The 20,822-nt window shown below is 38.8% G+C and overlaps 2 protein-coding genes across 4 annotated transcripts in view; one reads left to right on the forward strand and one right to left on the reverse strand.

The window, feature by feature from the left end:
* GALNT7 (polypeptide N-acetylgalactosaminyltransferase 7) overlaps positions 1 to 10,031 on the forward strand; it is a 155,822-nt gene extending 145,791 nt beyond the window's left edge. For both annotated transcript variants that reach the window (XM_031010019.3, XM_031010020.3), the window contains exons 9-12: positions 10 to 228; positions 3,696 to 3,794; positions 4,496 to 4,624; positions 7,645 to 10,031. In XM_031010019.3, coding sequence (XP_030865879.1) covers positions 10 to 228; positions 3,696 to 3,794; positions 4,496 to 4,624; positions 7,645 to 7,782 — 585 coding nt within the window. In that variant the 3' untranslated portion in view covers positions 7,783 to 10,031. The remainder of the gene's footprint in view (positions 1 to 9; positions 229 to 3,695; positions 3,795 to 4,495; positions 4,625 to 7,644) is intronic.
* Positions 10,032 to 17,739: 7,708 nt separating this feature from the next.
* Positions 17,740 to 20,461, reverse strand: HMGB2 (high mobility group box 2). 2 transcript variants are annotated; one of them, XM_004040632.5, is made up of 5 exons: positions 20,296 to 20,461; positions 19,530 to 19,699; positions 19,099 to 19,244; positions 18,851 to 19,025; positions 17,740 to 18,274 (listed from the first exon to the last, which is right to left on the reverse strand). In XM_004040632.5, exons 2-5 carry the CDS (start codon positions 19,677 to 19,679, stop codon positions 18,119 to 18,121), a joined length of 627 nt encoding a protein of 208 aa, XP_004040680.1. In that variant the 5' UTR covers positions 19,680 to 19,699; positions 20,296 to 20,461; the 3' UTR covers positions 17,740 to 18,118. The 2 variants fall into 2 exon arrangements, with proteins under 2 accessions (XP_004040680.1, XP_063561716.1); XM_063705646.1 differs by having other exon boundaries at positions 20,270 to 20,451.
* Positions 20,462 to 20,822: the final 361 nt, after the last annotated feature.

Genomic DNA, 20,822 nt, shown 5'->3' on the forward strand with positions numbered 1-20,822 from the left:
TTTTTACAGAATTATGTTAGAGTTGTGGAGGTTTGGTGGGATGAATATAAAGACTACTTCTATGCTAGTCGTCCTGAATCGCAGGCATTACCATATGGGGATATATCGGAGCTGAAAAAATTTCGAGAAGATCACAACTGCAAAAGTTTTAAGTGGTTCATGGAAGAAATAGCTTATGATATCACCTCACACTACCCTTTGCCACCCAAAAATGTTGACTGGGGAGAAGTAAGTAGTCACATCTCAAAATGTATGTGTTTGTAGACTGAGTTTGGGAGAAGGCAGAGAGAGGTGGAAATATGTAAGTGGGAAGTATTCTTGGGGAAAAGTTGGGGTAAAAACTGTCTGATAGGATCTACCACCTTTCCACTAAACAGCTACAGCTGCCAGACCAGCTGGCCACCATGCTGTCTCCTGGCAGCCTTTGCTCATTGGCCCCCTAGCCTGCAAGACATCCATTCTTCACTCCAGCTCCTGGCGCCTCCATGCCTCTTACTCCAACTCCCTTCCTTAACTAATTTCAATTTATCTTACTGCTCTCAACTTAGAGATCACCAATACTGAAAAGCCCTTCTTATTATTCCCCACTTCATCAAAAAAATGCAGTTCTATGTTCTTTCCAGGGGTTCTCACAACACCCAAAATCACCTATCTCCCAACCAGTCTGGGTGCTTCAGGACCTTGATCACTTGTGTCCAGGTGGACTGATGCAGGGACCCATATACAGTAGATACTCCAACAATGCTTTTCAAATGAATTAAAAATAATTAAAATCAGACAAAAGCACTTTGACAATCAGACATTGTCATTTCTTTGTTTATTCAAACTTGTCTTCAGACTCACTTCTGATTGCTCCCTGCAGCCCCGCTGTATGCCTCACAGGTACACTAAACCTGCCATGAACGTTCAAGTCTACATCCCTCTGCTTAATTATGTTCAGCAAATATTGGTTGAGGGCCTACTATGTGCCAGTCACTCTTCTAGACAGAAAACCAGAGAAGCAAAGTCCTTTTTCTCAGGGAACTGGCCTGCTACCTGGGGAGAGAGACCAAAAAAGTCTGAGAAAACAAAAATGATAATGACAGATGGTGATAAATGATAATGACACATAATACTGTCAAGAGGACTTAAGGACAGGGTAAGGAAAGCCTCTCTGAGGAGGTGACATTTGCTCTCAGATCTGAATGATAAAGAGTCAGCCAATCAGAGAGTGGAGATGAAGGGAAGCTGACCAACTGCGGAAGCATAGTTCGTCTGGGAGTGGATTCCTTATGGGTTGGTGTGTGAAGGGATAAGGGCCAGAATGACATCGAGATTGTTTTGAGTAGCTGATTAGGTGGCTGCTGAGATTGGGAAGATAGTAGGGGAGTGAATGGAGGGGGCAAGGCTTCTGTTGGTGTTCTGGGCATGTGAAGTACCTGCTAGGTGTCCAGGTAGAGCCATTAAGGCCTACTGATCATAGATTGTAGGTTGTATGATGCCAAAGTCCAGAAGAGAGGCCGGCCACTCTGGAGATGTGCATTTGGGGCCATCAGCAGGTAGGTCGTTTCATGGGACTGAATGAGGTCCCCGAGGGAGAAAATACAGATAGAGAAGAGAAGACTAGACCCATCCGTCAGAAACGCCAGCATTTAGAGTTCAGGAATAGAAGGAAAAACCAACAGAGGACACTCATGCTGCTCTCTCTCTACTTCTTGCTTTAATATACTTTTTCCCTATACTCTTATTTTACCTGTCCTATTACAGCAAATTATGTTTAACTCCAACTAGACCATAAGCCTTTCAACACACAGATCTCTCTCTGAGGACTCAGACAAGTATATACAACTGTATGCTTAACATCAGGACTTGAATGTGTAACAGGCATTTCAAACTCGACATAGCCTAAATTGAACTTCCTGTCTCCTCCCCCCAACCCATCTTTGCTGATTTCTCGACCAAAAACTTTGGAGTCTTCTATGAATCCTGTATTTGTCTCGCACTTCATATCTAGTTCCAGAATCTGATCCCTTGTTGCCTGGTCTAAGCCACCATCATCTCTCACTGAGACTAACTTGTTGACTCTCCTACAGCCTATTTCAAATACAGCAGTCAGAGTGACTGTTTTAAAATAAAGGCAAATCATGTCCTTCTTCTGCTAGAAACCCTGCACCTTCACCTGTGAGTGAAGACAAAGTCCTTTCTGGTAGTCTCCAAGATCCACAACATCTGTCCCCATTCCTCTCTGGCCTCACCTGCTACTGCTCTCCCCACTCCACTCCAGCCCCATGTCCTTACTGGTCCTCAGACTCCCTCCAGGCATGTGCTTGCCTGTGCTGTTCCCTCTGCCAGGAATGCTTCCCTGCAGATACACGCATGCATGGCCAGCTCTCACACCTCCTTCAAGTCTGCTGACCTACCACTTCTCAGTGAGGTCCACCTTGTTACTTCCCAACGCCCTAGCTCCCACCCTAACTTCCTTTTCTTTTCCTCTTTTTCACCACACTTATCACCTTTTGCCATAACAGACAAATTGTCTACTATGTTTTTTAACTTATATTCTGTCTTTTTTCCCTTACATTCCCAGAGTGAATGGAGGCAGGGAGCCCACATTCACTGTGGCATGCCCATTACTGGGGTAGGTGTCTTTATTTTGTTCACTAGTGTTTCAGAGCCTACAACATGCCTGGCACACATCAAATACTTAATATTTGATGATTGAATAAATACATGAATGAATGAATGGAATTTTCTGTCCTCCTTTTACTGTCTCACTCCCAAGTATATCTTCAGTTTAACCTCTTCCCATTCTGACATCTGCACTTTATACTTCATTTCTCGGCATTTCCTTAACATTCCAGGGTAAACCCCTACCTGTTTTAAAGGTGTCTCTTGGGGCAGTCTTTGGAGCTCCTCCAGGCAGGGTGAGCAGCTCTTCTCTGCACATTCACACCTCTGTCCTGACTGGCCCACTACCCCTCTGTCTCTTTACAGGCGGTGAGGACCATGACTTGCACCTCTTCATATCCTCAAAACCTGTTATCATTATAGGTGCACAGTCCGTATTTGCTGACTGAATGCAAGAATAAAACATTTTATCCAAATAGTATAGCGATTTATAATTCAGAGAAATATATGGCTTTTCCAAAAATAGTTATTTTCATACAAAATGTACATTCCAAAGATGGAAACCTGTGTTTGCTTTTCATCTACGTTTATAGAGAAAAGCCTCACTGCCTGGTCATGTGCCATGCATGGCCTATGCACCCTAGACCCCTACAGGCAGCTACCAAAAGTGCTGCATAGCCATCTGGGAGAGGTCCCTTACAAATCCAGTCTGTTCTAGATATCTAGGGCCAGGCCAGTGTTTATTACCACTGTGGTTAGGTTGCTTTCCTCTATTTGCTTCTCATTCACATGAATTACTGTGATTCTGAAATTGCAATTAATGGTAACTTTTTTTTTCTCTGTGGTATTTTATGGAAATATATAGTCCTTTGCTCTTAGAGAAAGAACCCATTCCAGTGTTGACTTCAAGACCATAAGTTATTTCAAAACTATGTAAAGATTGACAATCCAGTAATAACCTGTCACTACACATACCCAGATTTTCCCTGTAAAATGTAATATTTAACATGAAATGTTAAATTCTGATGCCAGAGTTCATCAAAAACTAAACTGTTGCCTGCTTTTTGCGTCTTTGTTCATTTTTTTAGATCAGAGGCTTTGAAACTGCTTACTGCATTGATAGCATGGGAAAAACAAATGGAGGCTTTGTTGAACTAGGACCCTGCCACAGGATGGGAGGGAATCAGGTAAACCACCTTACTTTTGTGTTTAAGTTGTTCCGTATTGAGGGCCATCAGGTTTATTGATCACAGAGTGATCTTTGTACTTTGGTTTTCGATTTGATAATTTTGTTTGTTTTGATAAAGTAGAACATTCTGTAAAAAAATTGACAGTGTTAAAACATTCACTTAAATGATGGGAATAATAGCAGTACTGGTTTTCACATAAGCAGTCAGAATCTAGAATTAATGTCTAATATAAGGGATTAAAATATATTCCTGTGGGAGTATATATTTGTCACTACCATAACTATGTAAGCCTAACTCCCTAACAATTTTTTGCAAGTATTGCTCACTAATCCTCATCTTTTTGCAAATAGAGTGTTACTGCCAGTAATGTATATTTCACTAATATATATTCTCTTACTTATGTGGGTATGTTTTTGCTTTTTCATTTTCTCACATCGTTGGTACTTAATAAATTTGTGTTAGTGACCCATTTGGTATCTTAGAGACTAAAGAACTTAATGATTTCAGTGTTAATAAGGATCTTCACTAACATCAAAATAAATATAATTTGTCTGTGGACTTACAGTTCTAAACAGAAAAATTATGGAAAAATAAGTTAGTCATTCAATTTAATTATAGGAGTTAAGTTTCTTTCTTTTCAAATGCACATCAGCAGGGAAGGTGCCTCTGTTACTTAATTCTCTCTTTTCCTTTTACAGCTTTTCAGAATCAATGAAGCAAATCAACTCATGCAGTATGACCAGTGTTTGACAAAGGGAGCTGATGGATCAAAAGTTATGATTACACACTGTAATCTAAATGAATTTAAGGAATGGCAGTACTTCAAGGTATTTTGCATTTTAACTTCTGAAATATTATATGCTTTTCATTTGCAATAACATCTAGCATGTGGGATTTAGATAAATAAATCTTAAAACCTGCATTCAAATTCACTTGCATTTTCCTCTCATTTAGTCCCTTGCATAGGTTTTCCTGAGCACTGGATGACTCGTTCTATAATGAGGCATCACTTTTGTTCTCTCTTACAATATTGTCATGTAATGAGGCCACGATGATGTCTATAAAGAGCACTGTTCATTTTAGTAATACAAGAAAGTCAGTGTTCTGTGAGGCCAGTCATCACCATTGCTCTCATCAAAATCTGATTTTTGAAATCTAAATGAATCATTCATTAAAGTAAAATATACTTAAATATATTTATACTATTAAAAAATTTGGTTAATATTTGATATTGTCCAGCAGGTGGAGATAGAGACAAACAAATAAAACTTGAAATCTAGGCTTTCATAACGTCTTTATCATTGTTGTGTGCTAAATACAGTGGGATAAATGTAGCTAATTGCTTGCTTTAATGGTCAAATTTAGTTATTCACGTGACACTGCTGGGGTAGCTTTGTGTTTCAGCTGTGAGTATTTAAAGCTCTGTGGCAAGTTGAGGATTACAACATATTAATAGATTTATGTATAGTTTTCAAATTCTAGATTTGGCTAACATAAATCAACTTATTATTAAACAAAAAGTGGGGAAAGCTGCCTCACACTAAAAAAATCTGTCAACCCTCCATTTTATTTACTCACCCAGTATTTGTTATCATATCCCATCTGTCATGCAAGCAAGGACTTGTTTGCTATGTAATAATGATATGACCTAGCTTAACATTCCCTGTTACTGTCATTTACAGATAATTTCCAGGAAGTGATAAGCACGTATCAATTGATGATTTTGTTTCTTATAACAAGTTAGGAAGGAGAAGAATAGCATAAACCTTAAAGAGTGGAGCATTTATTTTCACAAAGAAAAAGGATATATAATAGCAATAAATAGTAGGGGTCAGTGAGAACAATATTAGCAAAATAGTAAAAGAGGGCTAACACACCAGAAACTACATCAAGAAGTAATTGAACAAAAAATGACACATAACATGTTTTAGGTATTTTAAAGACGCAGCACTGAATATACATTTGTGTGTTAGATATTACTGAACATTCACTTGGGGACCAATAATATGTTAGACTGTAGGGGAGTTCAAAAATACAGCTAAAGCACGCTATTATAGAATGGCAGAGAAGAAAGAAATGCAAAAATAGAGATAAGCAAAATGCCATAGGACAGAAAAGAGTGATTCATGGGAGGAATTACTGCTGAGGAGTTTCATAGAGGAAGTGTCATTGCACAAGTCCTGAAGTGTAAAAAGGCTTTCCATGGAAAGTAAATAAGAAAGACTGGATGAGCAAAGATGTGGCATGAAAACATGTAGAAAATTCAAAGAATTGTATTTCATTTGGTATCCCTCAATTGTGCTTTGGAGGAAAGAGCACCGAACTTCATTTTTTAAGTTTTGGAGAGGGATAGACCTTATTTGAGGAAGGTAGTGATGGAAAACAATGGCTACTTTTAGGAAAATAATTCTGGAAACGTGAGGTATGGACTGATGAAGCAACGAGATCAGCTTGAGCAGCAGTTCTCAAACTTTCTGTCCTCTGGATTCCCTTTACACTCTTAAAAATTATTGAGCTCCCCCACCCCCAAATTGCTTTTGTTTATATAGGTTATCACTAGCAATATTTCCAGAACTGGAAAGTGTCTGAGAAATTTGTAAAGTTTTTATATTATTAATTCATCTAAAAGTAATAATAATATACTTATTAAACATTAATATAAATGACATTTTTAATGAAAAATAACTATGTTTACCCACAAAAAATAGTGAGAAGAATGGAATTCTGTATTTTTGCAAATCTCTTTAATGTCTGGTTTAATAGAAGAAGACAGATGGATTCTCATACTCCTGCTTCATTTGGTCTGATCCGAAATGTTGTTTTCGCTCAAGTATGTGAGGGAAACCCAGCCCCACACAAGCATACAGTTTGTAAAGAGAGGGAGTAATTTAATAGCCTTTCATATAATTGTGGCTGTTTTTTTATTGTACACCACAACTTAATAATTAAGCGGTAGTTTCTTAAAAGTTATTTCCAGTGTAGGCTGATATCCTTGAGCATTGTACCTCATTATATGGAAGTACTTGATACGTACTTCCCACTTCATCTCATAGAATTTTTTTTAAGTATACTGAGGGGTCAAGACTGAATAAAATGAATGTTTTGCTCCTTCATCAGTGACATCCTTAAGTGAAACCGGCATTTACTTTTCAACTGTGTGTGGCCATGAGCAATACAACTACAGGTACTAGCATAGTTTGATTCATGCTAAGGCACCGTCAGTTTTACTCACCATTGCTTTTGCACTATCAGTATAAATGTTGCTAAAGTGAAAAGGCAATGGTGTCTTCGTATTATGATGAAAATAGTTTCGGCCTTACAGACCCAATCCTGGATAGTCTGAGGACCAGACTTTGAGAAGCTGTGAGCTATATTGAAGAAACCTACAGCATGCGGTGAGGGCCAAACCAGGGCATCTGCAGTGGCGATGGGAAGGAATATAAACCAGAGACATTGCACATATCCATCCTTAGTGACTGGTATGTGAGTGAATGAGGGAAAGTGCAGTATTTCCTAAGGACTAGAGAGCTGGGATTGTCATTAGCCAGGATAGGAACAAGAGACATAGATTTGGAGGGGCAGATAATGAATTTAGGTTTGTATACATTGAGTGTGAGATACCAGCAGTATATTTTGACTTAACAATGAAAGATCTTAGGACTTAGAAAACTGACAATCAAGAGAAATCCAGAAAACTGACAATCAAGAGAAATCCAAAGTCTGAGGTGTGGTCGATAAGCTTTTCCATTTCCTTAAACTGTCTCCTCATGAAAGTCAAGTGATGATTTCTGACGTCAGTGATATCAAGGGTCCAAATTTGAAACTTTTTTCTTACTGTGTTTTCCAGAACCTGCACAGATTTACTCATATTCCTTCAGGAAAGTGTTTAGATCGCTCAGAGGTCCTGCATCAAGTATTCATCTCCAATTGTGACTCCAGTAAAACGACTCAAAAATGGGAAATGAATAACATCCATAGTGTTTAGAGAGAAAAAAATAAACCAATAACCTACCTACTGACAAGTAAATTTATACAGGACTGAAAACCGCCTGAAACCTGCTGCAACTATTGTTATTAACTCTGTATAGCTCCAAACCTGGAACCTCCTGATCAGTTTGAAGGACATTGATAAACTGTGATTTTACAATAACATTATCATCTGCAGTTACTGTTTACAAGACTGCTTTTACCTTAAACTTTGTAGATGTTTACATCTTTTTGTTGTGTTTTAAGATGATGTTGGTAATTTGTGCCTTTAGCTCTGTTTTATTAGACAGAGTTAAAGCATGTTGTCTTCTTTGGGATTACACTCAGGGGTCTGAAAGGCAGTTTGATTTTTATTTTTAACACACTTGAAAAAAGGTTGGAGTAGCCAGACTTTCATATATAACTTGGTGATTATCAACCTGTTGTGTCTTTATTTAATTTTACATCTTTTTGAAGCACTGCCACAGGTTATTAGCCAAGGTGGCCTTCCTTCACAGTCATGCTGCTTTTTTGAAAGGTGAATTTCAACACATTTAGTGCCTCTTTCATTTCTCAGTATATATTTCAAGAGCTTGTGATGAAATTTATAGGATGGTAATGATGGACTTGTCACCTGTATGGGGAATACTTTTACTACTCAGAAATGAATTTATGTGCTGCCATTTGCTATAAAGTTGAACTTTGTATGATTTGAAAAAGAAATGACAATATGGAACATCCCAAGGCTGTCCCATAGGGTTGGAAGTTGTGTAGCATTCACTCCCTTACCTACTGGCATTCCCAGTGCCCTCTGTCCATACCTACTTCTAGGATTGCAGAGTCTTCCAACTAGAGAAAAATTGTCCACTGACATTTGGGATTTACTTTTCTCCAATACCTGCCAATACAGAAAACTATTATCAGTTGTTATTGTTATCCCTTGAAAGCGAGGGTGACAAAAACAACAAAACACCGTTATAAACACATCAAAGGTTCATTCTGACTGAGGTAAGACTTTCCAAGCCCTTGTTAGATTAGGCCTTATAAAACTTGTGTGCATTATAACCTAAGCTGTGCAACCTGTGAAGCCAAGAGTGAACTGATGTTTCATTTATATTTTCATCCAAATGACATTATCTGCACGTTTTTAAAATTTAAAAACAAACGACTATTTAAAAATACAGTTTATTAACAAACGTGAACTACTTTCTGTTACATTAGGTGTTCCCTAGTGTTTCTTAATTTCTTTTTAGAAAGTGTATTTTTATTAGTATTTTTCCGGTGAACAGAAGATTTGTTTGGATTTAAACATTTACTAAGACAGTACCTATTAGGAAAACCAAATATTGCAAATGGTCAATTCGATTTTAATTTCTCAAAAGATACTCTGTTATCCAGAAGATTAAAATGCCTACATTGAGTGCTTAAAAAAAAAAAAAAAAACTGTGATGATGTGAGCAGAATGGCAAGTAAGTTAAGCATTTTTGATCCTGTAATCATGGTATCATTACAATGAAAGGAATTCACAAACTACTGCCAGAGGAAGTTTGTTTTTTAATTTAAGAGGGAAATATAACCTATAAATTTGTTTCTTCCAAGCTTAGCTCTTAAATTTGGAGAGTCAAAGTTAAACATCCTCAACAGAGTTTTATTTATAATTTTGAATTGTCAATTTGTATTTTGCTACTGATCTGTGATCAGCCATTTTAACCTTCATCTCTAGGGATGTTTAACATTTATAATTGCAAAATAAACCAACTATAAAAAAAGAAACTAAGAGAGAATTGGTACTTTAATTACTTGTGTGTTTGCAAATAGGTTCCATTTTCCATGTTGAGTAGATTATAACCTTATTAACTATGCATAGGCCTAAGAAAGGTGGCAATGAACTGTGCATGTAAATTTTAAATGGGTACTTTGTGCAATTCGTTAAAAGAAGATACTCTATGAATATGATTCTATATATTGAAATCAGAAAACCTACCAAACAAAAACATCAGAAGCTGCTGCCATAATGACTATTTTCTACTGTAGGCTGCTTTGGAAATAATTCCCATATCCTTGCTTTGTAAGTTGGTAATATCACTATGCATTTCTACACATTTTATAGATTTGATTTATGCAGATTTTGATACACTGTATGTTTCTGTAGAAATTGTATAAATATTCAAAATTTTATTAGGATAAATTTGAGAAACTTATGTATATCTTAATTCTGGGTTGCTTGTTTTTTAGGTGACAAAAAATAAAATATTGTATTTTAATTCATGGGTTTTTTTGGTGCTTGTAATCATTTCAAATCTAAACACTGCACATTTGAAAGAATTACTTGATTTTACTATTTACAAGACACACAATATCTAAAATATTATAGACCATAGTTATTAGTTGAGTATGTGCTTGACTGTTGCTTAGCATTCTGTTACACATGCTTAGAATACTCAGAGCTTATGTATCTGTTGGAAGGAAACAAAGGTTTATTTTTACCTGTTTGCCTATGTATACCAATTTTTTAAGTTTATACTTTTTTAATTATAAAAAATTACCCCAGCAACATATATCCTTCTTGGCTGTATATAGAATTGCCTTCTTGGCTGTACTATAGAATTGCCTATTAGAAGCAAACATGCCTTCAAATCAAATTTGTTTACAACCTGACAGATCAGGTTAAGTGGAGAAAAATGAAGAGAAGGGAAGCCTACCACAATGAAATTAGAAATAGTCCATAGCACCTTGTGGTACAAAACACATCTCAAGAGAAGATACAGTTGCTAACAGATTCAAGTAAGTGGCTGTATTGATTTGGGAAACTTTCTCTCAACTGACCTGTCTATTGTCATATCTCCCAATTCTTAGCTGCTGTAGAAGTAGGCTAAGAAATTTGAAAAAGTGACATAGCACCAGACTAGAATAAATGGGAGTTTCTTTATTTCTTTAAGTTTCTCATAGGGATCTTGGAATATATTTCATTTCTGGACATAATTGGGAAAAAAATCCATATATAATTCAATGGAAAACATGACAAGTACCTCACCAGAGAGCCAGATACCTAACAGGCCAATAGTTTAGGTATGTGAAAATTATTCCATGTGAAAGCACTTTTTAAGAAGTGTTGAGCATTATGAAACTGTGATGTGATAAGTGCATCTTGAAGAATATCTAAGATATTGTATCCTTCAAATTACCTTTAAATGAAATTTCTCTTGGGCTTTTGGTATGAGCAAATAAACCACAGCTGTATTAAGAATTAACTAACCGAAACAAAACTACATATTTGAATAGAAAATAGGGATGAATAGACTTCCACTTCCGGCTATAATTTTAAGTGGACTTATCTTGCTACCCCAAACAACAGTTAATACTGGACAAAATATATGAAGCAACTGTTTTCAGGAATTGGATACTAGTCAAAGCAGACTGATATCTAAAAGAAAGGAAATACACAAGGTGAATCCCAGGTTCACCATGTCTGTCTCCTTGGGAGGACATTCCCAATCATGGTGCAAGGAATGCGGCTCAGAATGGTGGTATTGCTGAACTGAGGAGGCAGAGTGGAGGTTTCCGGCTGCTGAAACAGCTAGAATCTACAATCCAGGTTATTGGAGGGGAAGTACGCCTGAGTGTCAGGAGAGCTATACAGGAATTTTTATACCACAGCCATTTGCAATAGCAAAAACCCTGGAAGCAACCTAAATGCCCATCGACAGGAGAAAGGATGAATTGTGATATAATCACACAATGGAATATTACAGAGATGAATATGAATAAACTAGTTGTTATAAACAAGTTTTAGGTGTACAGGATTGAATGAAAAAGGCACTTCCCAAAACACTTTATTCAGCACTTTTTATCAATCTCAAAAGTGACTAAAAGTAAACATACAGTATGTTAATACATTTATACATGATAGGTTAAATAACTTGTCCAAGTTCACAAATTTAGTATTGGGGTCAAGGACATAATCAAGTCCAGTACTCAATATCCCTCTAACTCTGTGGGATGAATATTTATTTGGTGCCAGGAAAAACTCTCCTAAAGAATGTATGTTTTCCACATAACTTCTTTAATTTTCCTCTCTACCTAGACTATCAAGAACCTCAGGGCTGGAACAGTGGCTCACACACCTGTAATCGCAGCACTTTGGGAGGCCAAGGGGAGAGGATTGCTTGAGTCCAGGAGTTTAAGACCTGCCTGGGCAACATAGCCATGTGTGGTGGCACACATCTGTGGTCCCAGCTGCTTGAGAGGCTGAGGCAGAAGAATCGCTTGAGTCTGGAAGGTGAAGGCTGCAGTGAGCTAGAACTTTATCTAATACTCCATCGTAGTATCTGTATTAACCCATGTATATCGGCATATATACTTTTAGCTAATATTTATCGAGCATTTACTATTTCTTGCCACCAGGATAAGTGTCTTAAATGTATTACTTTATTTAATCCTCAAAAACATTCAAATTTTACAGATGAGGAAACCGAAATGTTACATGAGTTGTCTGTTACAAAACCAGTAAGAAAAACAGAGCCCTATTCAAATCCATGATTCACTACCTTGCTTTTAATTTCTTTCATAACCTTGTTTTTTTCTTTGTATATTTTGTTCTTGTTTTTCTTTGTATAAGCCATTAATATTTTTTGGAAAAAATTTGGAGAATCAAAGAATTACACAAATATGAATGGATTATGGTATTTTACTATCTCTTATCTGCCCGAGGACAATGTCCAAGTTGATTGTCCTGCTTTTCTAATGAAAGACTAGATGATATAAAGGCCATTTCCAGTTCCAAAATTTAGTGCTACATAATGCTGAAAAGTTATTTTTCTTTCCTTTTAATGCGACAGTCTATTGCACTCCTGAGTTACTATTCTATAGATGTGGTAACACCTAGGATGAGGATCACCAGAAGTCTGCACTGTTAACTCTTGAAGAATAAAGGCCCAGGAGCCAATGAAGTTCAATTGAAACATTTTTATTTACCTTTGCTGCAGGGTAAGTTGAGTTTCCAATCAGGGCAAGAAGGGTTTCTGACCTATAAAAACAATGGTTAGCTGTAAGGCATATATAAACTTCTATTAACCTTGGACCTGACTCAAGTAAAAATTATTACACTTATACTATTTAATTTATAGAAGTGGCAAACTGGTGACCTTTGGGCAGAATCTTACCTATAGACATGTTTTGACCCCAAAATTGGAATTCATTGCCAATACTGTATTTAAAATTCAGAATTCACGAGTTCTAGTTCCACTTGAAAATTTGAGAGATCTGGGAAGCCTATATTCACATTTCCATCTAGCAACAGGACTGAGCTAAACAGTGGCTATCCCCTTTAACCTGAGTATTTGTATATTTACAAACATGCATAGAACACTGTTTCTTGCATTAGAGACAAAGCAGTATACAAGAGTGAAAATTTTACTGCCCTCACAGAGCTTACTTTCGAAATGTTCTTCACTTCACCACATCCAGTCCTTTTCCCTGGCTAGTCTCTATAGGTCTTGGCATTTCCTAATGTCAATAAATACTCCGCCTTTCTCTAAAACTGTCAGTCTCCAACAGGAATCTCATGAAGAACTAATCCAAACATGGTGAGGTATGAAATTTCATTTTTAAAGGACTAGATCTTACACAGTGGCATAGCAGCTCCTTTAGCTTTCTTGATTTTATTCCCCAAGAAATAAAATCATTACTGCTTTGTAAAGCATTTTTAGTGATATATTTAGTAATAAAAAGCCAGGTTTAAGATAATGCTATTTTTCTACTATGTAAGACAACCTTATGATTTACAGTAAGTGAAACTGGTAAAAGGTAAAATACAAAAAAAGCATACTTTCCTCTATTGATCAAGTTTGCAGTGAGTGCTTTGTTTGATATATAAGAGAATTTAGGAAATTCTAACCCAGTGCCCTGCTTTTATAGATTAAAAGACCAAAAGTAGTGGCTGACATCGGGAAGGAAATGTGAGCCCCTACCTCAGTCCTTGCACCAACATTAATTCCAGAAGGATCAAAGATGTAATCAAAAATTTAAAAAAAGAAACCAAAGGATACTTATTTTTATAGTCTTTTATGATCTTTGAGTGGGAAGGACCTCACTAGAAAAGTTTTAGTGAAAGAATTGCTAAATTTGCCTACATAAAGAAATCTCTGCATGAAAAAAGCATCATAAAGTCAAAAGGGTCATTTTCCTTAATATATAGTATTCCCAAAAAGTATTAATAAAAAGACCAGTGAGAAAGGACCACAGGAAAGAATACAAATGGCTTTTTTTTTTTTTTTTTTTTTTTTGAGATGGAGTCTTGCTCTTGTCGCCCAGGCTGGAGTGTAGTGGCGTGATCTCTACTCACTGCAACCTCCGCCTCCCGGGTTCAAGTGATTCTCCTGCCTCAGCCTCCCAAGTGGCTGGGATTACAGGTGCCCGTCACCACACCCGGCTAATGTTTTTGTATTTTTTAGTAGAGACGGGGTTTCACCATGTTGGCCAGGCTGGTTTTGAACTCCTGACCTCAAGTGATCCGCCTGCTTCGGCCTCCTAAAGTGCTGGGATTACAGGCATGAGCCACTGCACTCAGCCCCACAAATGGCTGTTAAACATAAAAAAAAAAACTAAACTCATAATAGAAAACATTTTATCTATATCAGAATAACAAAGACTAAGAAGTTTGAGAACTATTATGTTGCTGAGATGAGGAAACAGGCACTCCAAGACATTTCATTGCTACTCCATAGCGTAGTACAACTTCTATTGTTGAGAAGCAGTTTTGTTTAGCAGGCTCCATTAACAGCACCAGAGCAGTTTCTGGCATATATTAAGTACAGGTTTTAGCTAGTATAGTTAGCACATTTTTAAATGTGCATGTCTTTTGGCCCAGCTACTTCACTTGTAGGTCTTTTTTCACATGTGACATCAAATGGTTTCGTTTTTTTCAGACCAAGTCTTGGTCTGTTGCCCAGGCTGGAGTGCAATGGCATGATCACCGCTCATTATAGCCTAGACATCCCAGGCTCAAGTGATCCACGTCAGCCTCCTAAATAGCCGGGACCACAGGCGTGCACCACCATGCCCAGCTAATTTTTGTATTTTTGGTAGAAACAAGGTCTATGTTGCCTAGATTAGTCTCAAACTCCTGGGCTCAAGTGAGCCTCCCACCTCACACTCCCAAAGTGCTGGGATTATAGGCATGAGCCACCATACCCAGCAAGTGTTCTCTAACTAAAAATAGAAAAAATTAGCCAGGCGTGGTGGCGGGCGCCTGTAGTCCCAGATACTTGGGAGGCTGCAGCAGGAGAATGGCATGAACCCGGGAGGCGGAGCTTGCAGTGAGCCGAGATGTGCCACTGCACTCCAGCCTGGATGACACAGCGAAACTCCGTCTCAAAAAAAAAAAAAAAAATAATGTATATAAAACAAAAACAAAACAAAACCCATAATTATCCTATTATCCTTAGGGAACTGGTTAAATTATGATCTATTCAAAGGGATACCATACAGATAGCTATTTAAAGGAAAATGGCAGCTCTGTTGCTCTGTGGTACTGAAAACAATCTCCAAAATGATAAGATGAATACACTTGTATATAGGAAGCTTCTATGTAACACTGTAACATATACACACATATATATTTTTTACACCTATGTCTTTCTTAAAGGATAGATTATTGCATTGTTGGTGTTGCCTCCTGGGACAGGGTAGCAGAATCAAGGAAGAGTATAAACTATTACATATCCTTTTACATTCTGAACTATTAAGATATGATCTATTTTTAAAAAGAAAACAGGTTTCACAAACACACTTCCAAGTAGTGGCTGGTGTGAGATCTAATTCTTGCCCTCATTTTAGTGCTTTCCAATATGTTCACTCCTTGAAGTCACCTGGTCTTGATTATTGAGAATTTGGGGAATTTTGATCCACACTTACAAGAATATCAAACATGAGCCAGGAAGGACCCATCTCAAATCCTGAGTTCATTCTGGAGGAACTCTTGATTAAAAGAATGGTTCTTAGCTTAGAAACTTAAAAGTATATTTTATGGAAAAGAGAATGAAAGAAGTCACAGACTCCCAAAAAGAAAGGTGACAAGGAACCCAACAGGTCTGCCTCTTGGATCTAATTTATTTAGAAATTCTTAAATAAACAAACTTACTCTATTTCAGTTTTAGAAACTCTTATTCGATATCCTTTATGCAGTAGTTACTACTTTAAAATAACACTTCGACCATTAAAACACTGTGAAGTAGGTAAAGTTCATACTGCCAGCATTTGATAGAGGTAGGGAACTGGGTCTCAGACATAGGTAGTATCTAAAATAGATTACCCCAAATGTTTTAGCATATTAAGTCATCTACCACCAGGAAACACTGAAAATTAGTTTTCATCTTATGATAAATGAAAGCCCCGAGTCTGAATGTAAGATTTCTTATTTTTATGTAGGCCAATTTATCAATTCTTTCATGGCTTTGGGAGGCCTCTCCCACTCAGAATATAATTAATAGAGGGCAATCATAAAGATGATTGAAGATTTTACTTAAGTCCATTTGTTCTAATACCCCACTATTTAACAGAGAATTATCTTACCAAATATGACATGAGACAACCAAAGCTCCCATGGTTGGGTAACAGAAATCCTGACTTCTATTTTAAAGTTTGGTAGGTAACCAAGATTGTCAAATTTAACTCTAAAATTGTCAACAAATAGCTTACTTCTATAAGCACGTAGCCAACCAGATGGCCAACCTTCACTAATAATCTTTAATGAAAGTTATCTTAATTCAAATACAGCAACTGCTTCCTTAAACAAGCATTTTTAAAATAACTGCCTTCCCCGTAAATAATACAATTCCCAGGTAAGTTTAAATTAGTCATGGAATATAACCATCTCAAACGGCTTCTTAGTTACCCATAATTCTAAAGCTTAAGACCAAAATGAAGATATACAGTAATCCTCCCTTACCATGGCTTCACTTTCCCACAGTACAGTATTTTCAGACCACATTCACATAACTTACTAGTTATAAATGTTCTCATTATTGCTGTTAATCTTACTGTGCCTAACTTATAAATTAAACTTTATCACAGTTGTGTATGTATAGGAAAAAACAAGGCTTCAATACTCTTGGCTCTTTCAGGCATCCACTGTAGGTCTTATACCCCACAGATAAGGAGCGACTACTGCAACTCAAAACCTAATCCGGTATTCTATCTTGAAATAGCTCAACTTAATAGCAGAAAACTTAATCTTGTTATTGAATTTTGTTTCAGTTTGTCCTTTTAGATATGAATTCACATTCTAGCCCCTCTTCTTCCCATTAAAGAGAATTTTTCACCCAAAATAAACTTGTTAAACAATATACTGGGACAGGCGTGGTGGCTCACACCTGTTAATCCCAACACTTTGGGAGGCTGAGGTGGGCAGATCATTTGAGGTCAGTTCCAGACCAGCCTCACCAACATGGTGAAACCCTCTCTACTAAAAATACAAATTAGCTGGGCTTGGTGGCACATGGCTGTAGCCCCAGCTACCAGGGAGGCTGAGGCAGAAGAATCGCTTGAACCCGGGAGGCGGAGGTTGCAGTGAGCTGGGATCATGCCACTGCACTCCAGCCTGGGCAACAGAGTGAGACTCCATATACATATATATATGTATATACATATATGTGTGTATATATATATGTATATATATATACACACACCTGAGGAACAATTTAGCTAATAAACAGAAATGTCAAGTATAAAACTTAACATTCTGTAAAACTGCATAAATTCTTATAAAGTTCACTGAATTCAACATGTAACTTTTAAAGAACATTTTGCAAATATGAGCATGTTTGGTTTTCTTTTAATTCTCAAACATTTTACTAGGTCAACTGTGTCTAAGAACTACTAGGCAGAAATACCGAAAAAAATCAACATAGCTCTGGTCTTCAAATGGCTTTTTTAAAGTGAAAATTAACTTAGCATATTAAGACAAAGACAATAGAAATAATATACATAATTTTATTACAAAATTTTTTTTAAAAAAACAAAATGCAACATCCTAAAAAACCCAAAATTTACTATTGATACTAATTCCTACAAGTTTGCTGTGCTACCATACACAAGAAATTAAAAAAACCATTAAATATTTAGGAACATTCAACATCAGAAGCTGTAAAATCTAACTGTATGAGTAGCCCGTCAAAAAGCTACAACCTGCATTTTTCAAAAGTATTTTCTCTACAGAGAATCTTATCAGCTATACAAAAATCTGTACAGTTTTTATACTGAAGCTAGTATTGAGCTGCACTTGAATTCACATTCTTAGCAAAACAATTGCCTGAGCACACACACACATTCCACACGCATCATTAAAGGATAGCCATTTATTCTTCATCTTCATCCTCTTCCTCCTCATCTTCATCTTCTTCTTCCTCCTCCTCCTCATCTTCTGGTTCGTTCTTCTTCTTTGAGCCTGTTGGCCTGCCAGGGCCCTTCTTTCCTGCTTCACTTTTGCCCTTGGCACGATATGCAGCAATATCCTGAAATATTGTCAAAAAAATAAAGCATCCGGTGTCATTACTCAACTGTGAAAAACCACTTAGTTGTAAACAATCTAAGATGATTGACCAATAACCCTAATAACTGTCTAAAAAGGTAACCAGTCTAAGTTTTTAGAGCACTTATCCCACTAGGCTTTAACAAGTTAATGGCGTAAAATGGCAAGGGTTGCCATACAGCAGTATCAGTACTTTCACTACCAATACCCTTTTACCTCACACACAGTACCATAGTCCCTGCTGTACCTTCACATTTTATATATATCTACATAAAACAATTTGACTCTCTGCTTTAAAAAAAAAAAAAAAAAAAACAGACTATACAGTAACTACAAGTAACTACAAGTCTGTCTGCAGGAATATACTAGTGCTACAAACACTGGTTTCAGTCAAAAGGAAGGTTTCAATTACCTTGTGTTGAAGTGTACAATTTTCATTAGGCCTTTTCAAAACATAGCTGACAACCATTAATACAAGATTAACTAAATTTCCCAAGTTTTCTGCAGTTATTACCTATACCTAGTCTTATCCACGGCTTTAAAAAAGATGACACTGTACCTTTTCATATTTCTCCTTTAGCTTAGCTGCTTTCTGTTCATATGGTTGTTTATCTTTGGCTGACTGCTCAGACCACATTTCACCCAATTTCTTTGCAGTATCCCCAATGGATAGGCCAGGGTGTTCACTTTTGATCTTTGGGCGATGTTCAGAGCAAAACAGGAAGAAGGCAGATCTGAAAGGAAGCAACAGAGTTTAATAAACTGAAGGAAAAATCCAACGAGCAATTTGGGTTATTTTAAACTTACGGTGGCCTTTTAGGAGCATTGGGATCCTTTTTCTTCCCTTTCTTGTCACCTTTGGGAGGAACGTAATTTTTCATCTCCCTGTCATAGCGAGCTTTGTCACTTTTTGCCATATCTTCAAACTTCGACTTCTCCTTTGCAGACATGGTCTGTGGACATAAAATAAGAGCCAAAAATACAGCAAAATTGTTACCTATAAACATCCAAAGACGACAAGATCATCTTTAAGGACCACATTTTCCTTAACAGCATTTTGCTTTCGAAGTCTTATATAAGTAAAAACCTAAAATCGTCTGCCTGGAACTCTTAAGATATTCAGATGAGTCACTGGGGTGGCAAAGTTGAAGCTCGTGAGTTGCCTACTACCTGCCTAAGGCCCTTCTAGCCGAAAACCACACCTGCACCCCCTGAGCGCCGTCCCTCTCCTGCCTCACCTTCCATCTCTCCGAACACTTCTTGGAGAATTCCGCGAAATTGACGGAAGAGTCCGGGTGTTTCTTCTTGTGCTCTTCCCGGCAGGTCTGCACGAAGAAGGCGTACGAGGACATTTTGCCCCGCGGCTTGTTGGGGTCTCCTTTACCCATGGTGACAGATCCGCGTCCACCTGACGGGGCCGAGGGGGGAGAGGGGAAGCCGGAGGGTCGGCGCGGAGCCCGCAGCTGCCAGGGCGGGCGCTGGCGGGGCTCCGCTTCCCGCCCAAATCCGCTCCCGCCCTGCCCGCGCCCCCCTCCTCCCGAGGGCGTCCTCCCGAGGGCGGCCGCCCGCGCCCCCGCCCGCGCCCCGGCGCACACCCTCCTCCTCCTCCCGGCCCAAGCGGCCGCGGCTCAGCCCAGCAAGTGGCTCCCGGGGCCCGAGACGCCGCCGCCCGCCCTTCACCGAGTCCGGTGACTCCGCAAGCGCCCTCAAAACGCCTTTCCTGACAGAAATGTCCCCCGGCTCCCACGTCGCGAGCCTCACTTAACCGCTAATCACCTCGTGACCGACATTGAAAACTCCCAGAACCGGGCCCGGTCAGGGGCAGTTTCCGCCTCCTCCGACTGCCCGCCGGCCCTCCACAGACCCAGCCCTCGCCGGCCCGCACCCCAAATGCCGCTCGCCGGGTCAGACACCGAGAGCCACTGCGCCGAGACCGAGTAGAGGCTCTGAGGGAATGGGGAAAGGCAGGTCCACGAACCCGAGGGTATTGGAGGGTATTCTTGCCTGGTGCGAGCTTTTCCTCAGAGTCCCGCAGAGCGGCCGGACCCAACGGCGACGCTTCCCTCACGCGGCTCCGGCGTGAACTGGTTTATCTCTAACGCAATCCTCAGCCTCTTGTTTTGCAGAGTTCTCCGCGCCACGGCAACTTGACGAGCTAGGCCACGGGCCACATCCCCACTAATCTGATTGGTTCTGACGATTATTCAAACCCAGATAGTCCCCGCCCCCTTGCCACGGAGGCTAACGATTGGTCAGTGTCTTACCAGACCCGCCCTCCACGCCCCAGCCTAGCAGGTTCGGTGGGTCGCCCAGGTCGTTAACTCCCAGACCCGTTAGAACCGGTCAGGAGAGGAATGTACTGCTCGATCCTGATTGGTGGCGGGAAGAGGGTTTGAAAAATGGCGGGCCTCACGCTGACTGGTTGGGGCTGTAAACGGTGGGAGTGGTTGGCTCGGGAAGGAAAGCCCCGCCAGATTTAAAAATACTTAGTCGGGAGACTGGGGGTTGGTCTCCTGGCTTGGCGACGGCGA

This window comes from Gorilla gorilla, chromosome 3, assembly GCF_029281585.2.
Source record: "Gorilla gorilla gorilla isolate KB3781 chromosome 3, NHGRI_mGorGor1-v2.1_pri, whole genome shotgun sequence".
Taxonomy (NCBI): Eukaryota; Metazoa; Chordata; class Mammalia; order Primates; family Hominidae; genus Gorilla; species Gorilla gorilla.